This window comes from Sciurus vulgaris (assembly GCF_902686455.1).
Source record: "Sciurus vulgaris genome assembly, chromosome: 9".
Classification (NCBI taxonomy): domain Eukaryota; kingdom Metazoa; phylum Chordata; class Mammalia; order Rodentia; family Sciuridae; genus Sciurus; species Sciurus vulgaris.
Window position 1 is genome coordinate 77,016,550 of NC_136469.1, and position 12,725 is coordinate 77,029,274.

Below are 12,725 nucleotides of genomic sequence, written 5' to 3' on the forward strand. Positions count from 1 at the left end.
CAGTTTGGAGAGGAGGGGACAAAGGGAGAGAGTAGGGGGCATGAGAACAAAAAGGTGGCTGACCATGAGGGGAATCTGTTTGCAAATTTTTCTTTGGGATCCCATCCTACTAGCAGGATGAGGAGAGCACACACTGATGGGACAATGCCAGGCCCGCCTATCTAGTCTATTTTGTGTAACTGCCTGGGTTCACCTGCAAAATATCTTAAGTCTGGGACTTTGTTCAAGGCAGAGTCCACAGGGCCAGACTCCAAATAACTAAAAAAGTGGAAAAAGAAGACTGGTGGCTGATGTTTTAGTTTCCCAGGTGTTCCACTCCAATGAAATCTGAGTATGTCACTGAAATGAAAACAATCCTTGTTTATACTAAGAAGGAATTTTACTTAAAACCAGAAGGTAGAGGGGAGAAGGAAATACTGCAACACGTTTTTAAAAATATAAAATTTATTTATATTCACGGTAAGACAGTTCACATTCTGTACATGGTTACCAGAAGAGATAATACTCAAGATTTACAGCGGTATTATATTGCTATCAAACATTGCTTATGCTATTTGAATTAGGGAATGTTTATTTCCCCCTTTAAAAAAATTTAAGGCTCAGTTTCCAAAAGGTAATGATACCACTTATTTTTCTGCTTAAGAGACTAGGAAGGTTTGAGAATAAGCCACCAAGGGCAGGAGGGTGAGTGGCAACTTTCACTCATTCATACTGAAGATACTCAACCTGACTTATTTTTTAAAGTTCCTTCTATTTGAAAATGTGTTTGGTTACAAAAACAAACAAGTCAGTAGATGGGAGGGGATCTTTAGCATACAAACGAGAAAAACTAAGCTCTTTATCACCATTGCTGGTTGAAATGTCATGTGTCGCCTATACATAAATGCACACACACTTTTCCTTCCACTCACTTTTCTTTGGTGAAGCTTACCATACAGTATTTCTCTCCCAAAACACAAGCGAAAAATAATTTATACTTCATTTTGGCTTTGGGATCAAATGACCACAAAGTTGTCCTTCCCCCTAAAATGCAATATTTCATTTTTCTTTTCAACTTTGCGGTAGCACATAACCCTGATGGTATCCTCACACTGATGTGTGACCCCATCATGTAAGTGAGGGAAAACAAATTGTGGACACAGAGATAGGGGTATTTTCCAAGAATTTATGCTATGAACGAGGTTCAAATACCCCCAGAAGCACTTTTCCCTGTATGAATATTTCGTTCAATCACCAATGACACTGCCATTTTACAAAAGGCAGAATCTGTTTTGCCTCAGTCAACTACCTTACAATTCATGAGGCTAGTGCCCCAAAAGCCTCATGAAAGCCAAAACAGGGCCCATGTAGGTTCCGCCTCTGGCATAAAGAGGTAGAGACAGTCATCCTGTAGAAAAGATTAGTGATAAAAGAGAGAGAGAGAGAGAGAGAGAGAGAGAGAATAAAACAAAACAAACCCCCTCCCCAAAACACTTCACTTCTAAGGTTAGTTCTGGGAAGCTGAGTTTATCTATGGGGTGGCATCAGGGGTAGCCTCAGTCTGAATCCAAGTTGAGAGATCCGTTGCCCACAATCATTTTGCTGTAATTCTTCTGCTGCTCTTCCTTGAAAGTGTCCTTCACCTTTGCTCTCTTCAGCCCTCCATCCCTGAGAGAAGAAGGTAAATCATAAAAGATGCTCTCTAGCAATGATGTAGAAGGGTCATGTGTTGATATTGTGCCATGACACTTAGCCAGCTGGTCAGTGAGGGGGCAAAGGGCCCTGGATCTGGAAGCAGGCAGACCTACATTTCAGCCTCACTCTACCAATGACCATACACATTATTTTGAAGAAGGACAATCTCTTTAATGTTTGGTTAAAGTAAAGAAAGATATGCCCTCCACTCGTTCCTTTTTAGAAGTTAGGGCTGCTGAATTCAATATTTGAATTGAAACCTGGATTATTAAAACCAGGAATTGTTTCTGTATATTTTTCCCTCAGGAAAACAAATATTGGGCCCCCCCCCCCCCCAATCTACCTGTGTCTTACTGGAAAACTACATGAAAGTTTTAAAATATACCTACAAGAACGGTGAGAATGATGTGTGTATGTGTGCATAAATTCCTTACAGATACACAAGTGACATTATTCAAATCTAACCCCACAGTAGGATTTATTCCTTGTCAAAGCACTATATTCTAGTATCTACACGCTTCCATGCTCCAAAACAGACAACAAACTCACAAATTGCATCCCACCAGAAGTTAGTCCCTAAGAAAGCATCATTCCCTCATTCAGAGCCTGTGAATCTTTGAACTCTCCCAGGGGTGGTGAATTGCAGACCTGCCTGGGTTGAGAGGGCCTTTCCTTTTCTGTACTACTCAAAAAAAAAAAAAAACACTGAAGAGCTGGGAAGAAACTGGGGGCTACCTTCTCCCTCTTGGTCTAATTCTTAAGATTTTAATTGTTAGGGGAGTGCGAGCTGAGAGGCGCTTACTTTATACTGTGAGTGTTTAATTTTCACCCAGTTAGCATGACTGTCTACCAAGTGCTTTCTGATGGTGACGAGTGATCGCAGTTTAGCCAGTGAACAGAACCTGGCCTCCATACAGGCATCTGCCTGAGACCAAAGCAAAATTCTGGCTTGTAGAGGCAAAACTAAGGCACAGTCCACTAAGTCCTCAACTTAAATGTAGACCACAGTCCACAAACCCGGGGGAGTCATTTGTGGGACGTTTCCATGAGTGAAAAACATCCTTAGGTCCCCAGGATTATTCACAAAGGCTTTTTTATCCAAATGAGCCGCCTTTCATAGTGTTTGCATGAATTCTGAATGGAGAGAGTTAAGGATGGGAAGGAGAGACAGAAGAAAGACCTTTCTCCTTCTATGAGGTCCAGGCTAAAAATGAGCAAAAGTCTGAAGTTAGTTTGTCTCTCAGCATCCTGACATTACTTTTGTACGCCTCTCCTTCCCAAACACCCAGGAAACCTCATGCTGCTCTGAGCACCCCAACTGTGAGGTGTTACCTCTAGAGACTTCGGTCTTCCTCTATTCCCCTTTACAATGGCAGTAAATCTTAGTTCTTAAAAAAATAAATAAATAAAAGGCAATAGCTATATGTAAGAGCCAGTTTAAGATCACACAACAAGTGCTGGGGTTGAGCTCAGTGGTAGTATGCATGTGTGAGGCACTGGGTTTGATCCTCAGCACCATATAAAAATAAATAAATAAAATAAAGGTATTGTATCCATCTACAACCAAAAAAAATTTTTTTAAATAGATCACACAACAGTTTTCATTTAATCTAAAGAAAAAAATGTCGACTTGGAAGGCTGAGGCAGAAGGATCACAGGTTTGAGACCAGTCTCAGCAATTTAGCAAGGCCCTAAGCAGCAGAGTGAGGCCCAGACTCAAAAAAATAAAATAAAAAGGGCTGGGGGATGTTGCTCAAGGGTTAAGTGCTCCTGGGTTCAATGCCCCCTCCTCCCAAAAAAAAAAAAAAAAAAAAAACAACAAAAAAAGAAGAGACACTAGACAGTTTGCATGCACTCCTGCTCGCTCACTCTCTCTGATTACACAAAGAGGTCAGGTCAGCCATGGGAGAAAGCAGCCCTTTGCAACACAAAGGGAGAGCCCTCACCAGAAATGGTCACATGGCCGCCTAATCTCAAACTTCTAAGTCTCTGTTATTTTAAACACTAGCTCTACAGTATTTTGTTATGGCAGCCTGAGCGGACTAATACACTCAACTTGTATTCAGTCCTTCTCAAACAAACAAAAAATGAAAGCCACAATTACGGGCTGGGGTTGTGGCTCAGTGGTAGAGCACTTGCCTAGCACGTGTGAGGCACTGGGTTCCATCCTCAACACCACATAAAAATAAATAAAGGTATTGTGTCCATCTACAATTAAAAACAAATAATAATAATACTAAAAGAAAGCCACGGTTACCCCAATTAAAACATCTCACTTGTTTCCTTTCTTTCAAGTTTTTAAGTTTTTCTTTAATGTAGTTATAACTGGAATTAAATATGAGCAACCTTGTATGTAGCCCTTTGCCCCACCCTCAAATCCATTTTCCATTTCTTCTTCAATAGAACCCTACATTCTAGCTAAGGACATGACCATCCACAACAAAGACTACACTCCCCAACGTCCTTTGCAGCAGGGTATCATCACATGACTTGAGTACTAGTCTACAGATACAAGTGTAAATAGTAGGTCTGACTTCCAGTTTGTGCTCTTAGGTACATCACCTCTGTTTTTAAATTTCTTCCTACTGGCCATTTGATGTGCACACTGGGTAGAATTGGAACAGTCATCTTAGACCATAAAGTAGAAGCACCTCTTAAAGATGGTGGAGCAATACAGATTGAGTTGTTGTACCATCCAGGACTGCCCACATTTAAGTAAGAAAGATAAACTTCTATGTTCTTTAAGCCATTGTTCTTTTGTATGAGCCACACTCACTTTTGGCTTAGTCTGTAGCTAACTAGCTAAAATAAGTAACATTAAAAGTGATTTTTTTAATTTAAAATAATAATAATAATAATACTTTTAAAAAATTTCTTACCAGGGAAGTTCAGTCAATCCTCCTTGTACTGCAATAGCAGATTTAACTCTGTTAGCAAACTGGACTGCATCTTCTCCTTCCTGGTTAAAAAAATATTTTTTTAAGTACATATTTAGGGTATAAAATTTTCAAATAACACCTTAAAATGTCTCATAATCATTTTTATTTGTTTTCAAATCTAAAATTCATATTTCAGCTCAAATATTTTCATTCTCAATCAAGTTTAGCAAGTATCATTTATTCTGTCAAGAAAATACATGTTTTATTAATTTTTTAATCATGAGTGTATCTTTAATATATTCTTTAATAGTCTTACCCAAGATATAACATTGCATATTATCTGAATGTTCAAAAAACCAACAGCAATTGTAAAATTACTATGGAAAAGAGTCTTTCAATATAAACTGGCTTGAATTAAAGAGCACTAAACACAATATTTTTTAAAAAACAGCCAGGTCAGTGGTGCACACCTGTAGTCCCAGCAACTACAGAGGCTGAGGCAGGAGGATTGTAAGTTGGAGACCAGCCTCAGTAACTCTGCGAGGCCCTAAGCAACTCAGTGAGACCCTGTCACAAAATAAAACACAAAGGGGCTTGGGAATGTGGCTCCAGGTACAGCATCCCTGGGTTCAGTTCCCATTACTCCCCCCGGCTCCCCTCAATAAAAAAGAAAGAAGAGAAAAAAGAGAGAGAGAGATCAATCGCTAAGAAAGCAGAAAGGTATGATGAGAACGATGGAAACACCCTGTTTTCAGATAAAGATTGTTTGCCTTTATCTGATTAGACAAAGCACCAAAGACCAGGTGTTTTCTAGGAAGTACCTCTTTAGTCATGGGGGGCATGTACCACACATCACAGACGATGGCCCAGCTGGTCATCATGCGAAGCAAGTAGCTCACCATGTTGTACTTACTACTGTTCCAAAACGCATCCCCAAATTGAGGGTTATACTGAGAAAAAAGAAAACACACCCCAGTTGCAAACCAAGTGGTGGCTTCGCTCATTCAACTCAACGTTTTTAAGGTGGCAGGTCAAATAGCTCTATCAGAAACCCACTTTCCTTCAATTTTTTTGATAAAACTGATCACAAACACTTAACCAGGACTGCTAACACTGACTAAGCAGACTAGTTTTCTAAATAGAGCCCCAGACCACCGCAGTAATTGGTTTATTTACATGCCTATTAAATATCTGTCTCCACATGTAACTGGAAGGTCAGTGAAAGCAGAGGCAGTGCATGTTCTGATTATCACTGCATCCTTAGCACTTGATGTAACTCCTCGTGCACCGTCTCCTAGCACGTACCTATGCACATAGGAATAGAGGGACACAGCATGAGACAGCAAATGCAGCAGAGTGTAAAGAACTGGTGAAACTGAGGAAAGTAGGCAAGTTTCCTCAATCTTGAAAATTTCTGAATTGTAATTGTATCAAAGTAAATTCACCAATCTAAGGACTTTTTTAAAAATCAGTGCACCTCTGTAACCCCAGTGACTCAGGAGGCTGAGGTAGGAGGATCAAAAGCTCAAAGTCAGCCTCAGCAACTTAGTGAGGCCCTAAGCAACTTACTGAGACCCTGTCTCTAAATAAAAAATAAAAAGGGTTGAAGATGTGGCTCAGTGGTTAAGCACCAATGGGTTCAATCCCTGGTACTAAAATAACAATGTTTTACCTTAATTGCAACTGGATGTATGGTTCCTCCAATTTCAAAACTTCCCTTTTTAAACATCATGACTGAAGTATTATTGATGCAGGTTCCTGCAAGGGTAGATAGGAGTGGGGAGATTAGTCATCTTTTTAAATAAATTTTATTTTATTTTATTTTTTTCAAAATTCACTATTTATTTTTCCATTTTTTTATTAAAAATCATAAATTTACATAGGGCAATGTTGTTTGATTCATTCTGTTATTTTTTTCCCTTCCCCACCCCTCCCACCCCTCTTTTCCCCTCTATACAGTCCTTCCTTCCTCCATTCTTACCACCCTCCTTATCCCTAACCCTAAACCTAACCCTAACCCTAACGCTAACCCCTCCTACCCCCCATTATATGTCCTCATCCGCTTATCAGCAAGATCATCCGTCCTTTAGTTTTTTAAGATTGGCTTATCTCACGTAGCATGATATCCTCCAATTTCATCCATTTGCCTGCAAATGCCATAATTTTATCATTCTTCATGGCAGAGTAATATTCCATTGTATATGTATACCACAGTTTCTTTATCCAGTCATCAACTGAAGGGCATCTAGGTTGGTTCCACAGTCTGGCTATGGTGAATTGAGCAGCTATGAACATTGATGTGGCTATATCTCTGTAGTATGCTGATTTTAAGTCCTTTGGGTATAGGCCAAGGAGTGGGATAGCTGGGTCAAATGGTGGTTCCATTCCAAGCTTTCTGAGGAATCTCCATACTGCTTTCCAGAGTGGCTGCACTAATTTGCAACCCCACCAGCAATGTATGAGTGTACCTTTTTCCCCACATCCTTGCCAACACCTATTGTTGCTTGTGTTCTTGATAATCACCATTCTAATTGGGGTGAGATGAAATCTTAGGGTAGTTTTGATTTGCATTTCTCTTATTACTAGAGATGTTGAACATTTTTTCATATATCTGTTGATTGCTTGTACATCTTTTTGAATTTTTTTAATTCTGTTATAGATGGATACAATACCTTTATTTTATTTATTTATTGTTTTTTATGTGGCACTGAGGATCAAATCCAGTGTCTCACATGTGCTAAGGAAGCACTCTACTAGCCCCAAAGAATTACTTTTTTATAAAATACTTTAAAATAGCAAAATGACAGCCATTTTGCTACCATTTTGCAAATTCATCCCTGCTTAAAGGAGTAATCTAATAGTTCTAAGCATATTCCATAACAAACTTTTACTTTACTATTAAATATTTATAAGTACAACTTCTTTACAACAGTTGACAACTTTGATACTTTTAAAATACTACCCTTAAGTACACTCATACATTGCTGTGGGACTGCAAATTGGTGCAACCACTATGGAAAGCAGTATGGAGTTTCCTCAGAAAACTTGGAATGGAACCACTATTTAACTCAGTTATCCCACTCCTCAGTTTATTACCAAAGGACTTAAAATCAGCATACTACAGTGATGCAGCCACATCAAATTTTTTAGCAGCTCAACTTACAGTAGCTAAACTATGGAACCAATCGAGGTACCCTTTAACAGATGAATGGATAAAGAAAATGTGGTATATATACACAATGGAATATTACTCAGCCTTAAAGAAGAATGAAATTATGGCATTTGCCATAAAGGGATGGAACTGGAGAATATCATGCTAAATAAAATAAGCCAAACCCAAGAACTGAAGGCCGAATGTTTTCTCTGATATGAGGATGCTAATTCACAATAAGGGCTGTGGCTAGGGAAAAAGAGAGGTATTTTGGATTAGAGGTGAGTGAAGGGAGGGGAGAGGGTACGGGGGTAGGAATGATAGAATGAATCAAACATTATTACCCTAAGTACATATATGATTACACAACTGATTTAACTACGTATTGTGCAACCAGAAGAATGAGAAGTTATATTCCATCTATGTATGATGTGTCAAAATGTATTCTACTGTCATATATAACTAATTAGAATAAATTTTTTAAAACCTAAAAAATAAAATAAAATACTACCCTTAAAATCACAGGTAATACCTTTGTACGTTTATTACCCAGAAGTGATTTTTAAAATAAAAAAGGGATCTCCTGCACCACAAAAAATAAATACAATAAAATAAAAAAGGTACCATGACTTCCATTATATCTTAGGAAATGAATAGTCCAAAGGCCATCCCATTCTGGTCTAAGAATGCTAGTTCCAGAGAAACTATAATCGTCACACATTCCTGATCATTTGTTGTTATCAGTGACATTTTGGGAGGCAGTCTCTGTTCTTACCTTCAGGGAAAATTAATATGGGTAGTTTTTTCTTATCAGCAATGTGTTCTTTTAGTCTGCAGAGAAAAACAAAGAATAAAAATTTTACCTTTAAAAAAAGGAGTCCTTTTTGGTATACTTTACACTCTACTAGTGTGAATACAATGATAAAGCAGAGAAAAGAAATAAGAGATAAGGAAAGGAGATAAACTCAAGTTTCCCTTTCTTTAAAAGTGTAAGAAGACCTACACTACTTTGATTTCTCTGATTTCAAAGTGAATGATTTTCAATGCCTTCTGACTACTATTAAAAAAGAACTCCAGGGGGCTGGGGATGAAGCTCAGCGGTACAGCACTTGCCTAGCAGCATGTGCAAGGCCCTGGGTTCAATCCCTAGTATGGCAGGGGTGGGAGGGTGCAGAACTCTAGACAGTCATGTGACATGAGCTCTGGGGCACCAGGTCAATAGCTTTCTGTTCCTCTCCACGTCCTTATATTTCTTCATCTGAAAATGGGAATATTGATCACTGAAACTGTCTACGTTATGGCTATTAAGCAGGAGACGGTCTATGAAATTCATACTGTAATGCTGAGAAAGATTGGCATCCTTCTAGGCTCAAAGCCTGTATTCCCAACTCTGCTCATCAGAAGCTGGTGAGGGCTGAGGTACAGAGATGGCAACTGCCAGAGAGTCCCATTGCAAAATAATCTCAAGATAGGGAACACTTTCCAACCTGAAGCAGATTTCAACAAGTACTTTTCATTTAAGAGCTTGGGCCACCTTTGTGTTTAATAGAAGCAATGACCAGAATGCCTTCAGTTAAAACCCTTGGGCAAAAGCTGTTTCCCAGCCAAAGTTTCTGGTAGCTCCTCTGTAGCCCCAGTCCCAGCCACAGAGATTCCTTCGTCTGCCTTTCCATAAGGATCTTCTATAGTTTGAATACGTGTGCACCAAAGGCCCACGTCTGAAAGGCTGGATGCCAGTGTGTGGCACTATTGGGTAATGGAACTTTTAGGAAGTGGGACCTAGTAGAAGGAAGTTGGGTTACTGGGGTCCTGCCCTTGAAAGAGATACTGGGACCATGCCTCTCTACTCTTTTTTTGATTCCTAGCTGCCATGAAGTGAACAAGTTTCTTGCACCATGTGCTTCTGCCATGACATACTGTGATGCCACCGACCCAAAGCAACAGGGTCAAATAACAAGGGACGGAAATCTCTGAAAACATGAACAAAAATAAACATCGTCCCTTATTGTCGATTGCCTAAGGCATTTCACCACAGTGAATTAATGCAAGCAAGATCGTTAGCTCTGTCTGTGGCCGGATTTAAGTAAGAACAGTTATTCAGCTAACAATCAACTATTTATTCAGCAAATAGGTATCAATTATTCAAATTTCAAGGAGGAAATTTTAACCTTTGAAATTTCAGTGACTGGACTGTTGTCAATACCAGTATAGTGACTATACCTAAGTCATGGCAAAATAGACATAGGAGCTTTCTAATGCCATCCTATATCTGTGTCTACAGAATTATTTTTTTAATCATGGTAAGTAACTTGCCAGAAAAAAACAACTACAAATAGGGCTATATATGTTTTAGTTTTGATCTATAGTGAGCTCTGCCCTTTTTGACCAAAAGGCCCAAAGTTATCTGTTTTATGCTACCCAGATGAAATCTGAATCATCTTACCTCTTAGTAACCAGGTGTCGATCCTTCATTTCTGAGCGTTCAAACCAGACATGTGGACAAGCTTTGACCATAGCTCTCTGAATAACTCCCATCAATCCCCCATGAACCTGACCAACCTAGAAATGCCATGAGAAAAAGAAATTTAAAAAAATAATAATAAAGGCACAGCCATCCAAGAAAGGTTTATTTATTTATTTATTTATGTGCTTGCTAAGTATCAGTAAGTTTCTATCCCCCACTCATAGGCAAGATTGGCTGCCTTCTGCTGACTGAAATTCTCAGTGTGATCAAAGCATTTGTAAGGCCATATGTAAGCAAAAAATATTCTTTATTAGTAGTTTTTAATTCTAAGTCATGTTGCTACACCCTAGACATTCTCTAGTTTTCAAAAGTAGAGGTGTTTAAACTTAGTCAAGATTAGAGAAATACAAAAAGCTTTTCTGAAATACCGTTTTAAGTCTCTTAAATTGACAAAGATTCAACAGCTTAACAGTTCACTCTGATGCAGGCTATGGAAAACGGGCACTCACACTGCTCGGGAAGGAGAGAGGATTACAGCACCAATGGAAGGAATGTGGCTACATCTACCAAGATCATGTATTCATTTATCCTTCACATTAATAATTCCTTCTAGGAATTTAACCTGAAGATACACATTCAACTAAATGAAAGCGCATATACACTACTCATGTTGATAGCAGTAGGGTTCACAATAGCCAAACTATGGAACCAGACTAAGTGTCCATCAGTGGAAGAATGGATAAAGAAGATGTGGTGCACACATAAAATGGAGTTTTGTTCTGTCATAAAGAATGAAATTATGTCATTTTCAGGAAAATGGATGGAACTTGAGAACATTATGTTAAGCAAAATAAGCCAAACTTACAAGGTCAAGTATTATGTGTTTGCTCTCATACGTAGAAACTAAAGAGGAGAAAGGGAAAGAAAGGTTTGTGGCTGGGGAAATTTCATGAAAATTGAAGGGAGATCAGTCAGATAGAAGAAAGGGACTGGGGCAGAATTCTGGGGCATGATACTGATAGAATTATTTTGTTATATTGTGTGCATGTACAAATATGTAACAATAAATCCCACCACTATGTACAACTATAATGCACTAATAAAAATGTGGAAAAAATAAAAATCAAAGAAAATACATATGCAATTAATCACAATATTATTTGTTATTTAAACACTCTAAATATAGAAAATTATGAATAAACAATGGTATATACATATAGTGCGAAAAGAGCAAGTTGATCTATGACTGATAAGTAGTGATTTTCAGGAGATAAGTGAAAAAGCAAAAGAACAAGTATGAAACCCTTGGACTAAGACCAAAGAGGAAATGATGCACACGCATTTACTTATCTTGACAAAAAGAAATACAGAAAGGATAACTAAAACCAATGAAATTGAGAACTTGAAAGAAGGAACGGGAGAGAGGGACATGGGAGCGGGTAACACTTCTCTGAGTATATCATTTTTGTGCAGACATGTTAATATCCTACATCTTCAAAAAAATAAACCAAAAGGATTGGGATAACAAAATGAAAGCAAGCTGAAGCAAATGAATCCAACAATGTTTCAAATGAATGAAAGAACAGCACTAAAGGAAGGGAAGAATCTGAGACACTTACAAAAATTGTATTTGGTCACCTAACTCCATCTTGAATGGGTAGAAAGAATTGTAAAACATCTTGAACTCTTTTTTTTTGTTTGTTTGTTTTGTTTTTTGTAATAAAACAGAGAGGGCTGGGGGAATAGCTCAGTTGGTAGAGTGCTTGCCTTGCAAGCACAAGGCCCTGGGTTCGATCCCCAGCACCGCAAAAAAAAAAAAAAAAAAAAAAAAAGATTAAATATGTAATAAAACAGAGAAACTCTGAAACTATTTTAAATGGATTATAAGATCAAGAAAATGAGTAAATATGTTGACATTGTAGGGAATTAGGGTTTTCACTGTGGAAAAAAAGGGAAAGATAGAAACCTATGAAATAAATGTATTGGTATAGACTCAGATTTCCAATTTAAATACTAGAAATAAATATTAAATATAAATAGATTAGTGCTAGGTGCAGTGATGCACACCTGTAACTTCCTCGGGAAGCTAAGGCAAGAAGATGGAAAATTCAAGACCAGCCTGAGCAACTTAGCAAGAACCTGTCTCAAAAATTTTAAAAAAATTAATAAAAAATAGGACGTGGGGGAGCTGTAGCTCAGTGATAGGACCTGGCACACAGGAGGCCCTGGGTTCGAACCCCAGCACTAAAAACAAATCAACAAACAAACAAAAACTTGTCTTCTATTTTAAAAAGTGAAAAAAATTTTTTAATTTGCTCTCTTTAGTTATACATGACAGTAGAATGTATCTTGACATATTATAGATACATGGAGCGCAACCCATTCCAATTATCATGTACAACCATTCTTATGGCTGAACATGCTGTGGAGTCACACTGCTCGTGTGTTCACATATGAACATAGGAAAGTTCTGTCTGATCCATTCTACTGTCCTTCCCCTTCCCATCCTGCCTCCCTTCCCTTCATTCCCCTTTGTCTAATCCAAAGTACTTCTATT

The 12,725-nt window shown here is 38.3% G+C and overlaps 1 protein-coding gene across 4 annotated transcripts in view; it reads right to left on the reverse strand.

Annotated features, from left to right (window-relative positions):
• Positions 1-418: 418 nt before the first annotated feature.
• GPAT3 (glycerol-3-phosphate acyltransferase 3) overlaps positions 419-12,725 on the reverse strand; it is a 59,278-nt gene continuing 46,971 nt past the window's right edge. For all 4 annotated transcript variants that reach the window (XM_079153300.1, XM_079153297.1, XM_079153299.1 and 1 more), the window contains 6 exons: positions 10,148-10,263; positions 8,480-8,535; positions 6,226-6,311; positions 5,375-5,503; positions 4,554-4,633; positions 419-1,647 (listed from right to left, as the gene is read on the reverse strand). In XM_079153300.1, coding sequence (XP_079009426.1) covers positions 1,536-1,647; positions 4,554-4,633; positions 5,375-5,503; positions 6,226-6,311; positions 8,480-8,535; positions 10,148-10,263 — 579 coding nt within the window. In that variant the 3' untranslated portion in view covers positions 419-1,535. The remainder of the gene's footprint in view (positions 1,648-4,553; positions 4,634-5,374; positions 5,504-6,225; positions 6,312-8,479; positions 8,536-10,147; positions 10,264-12,725) is intronic.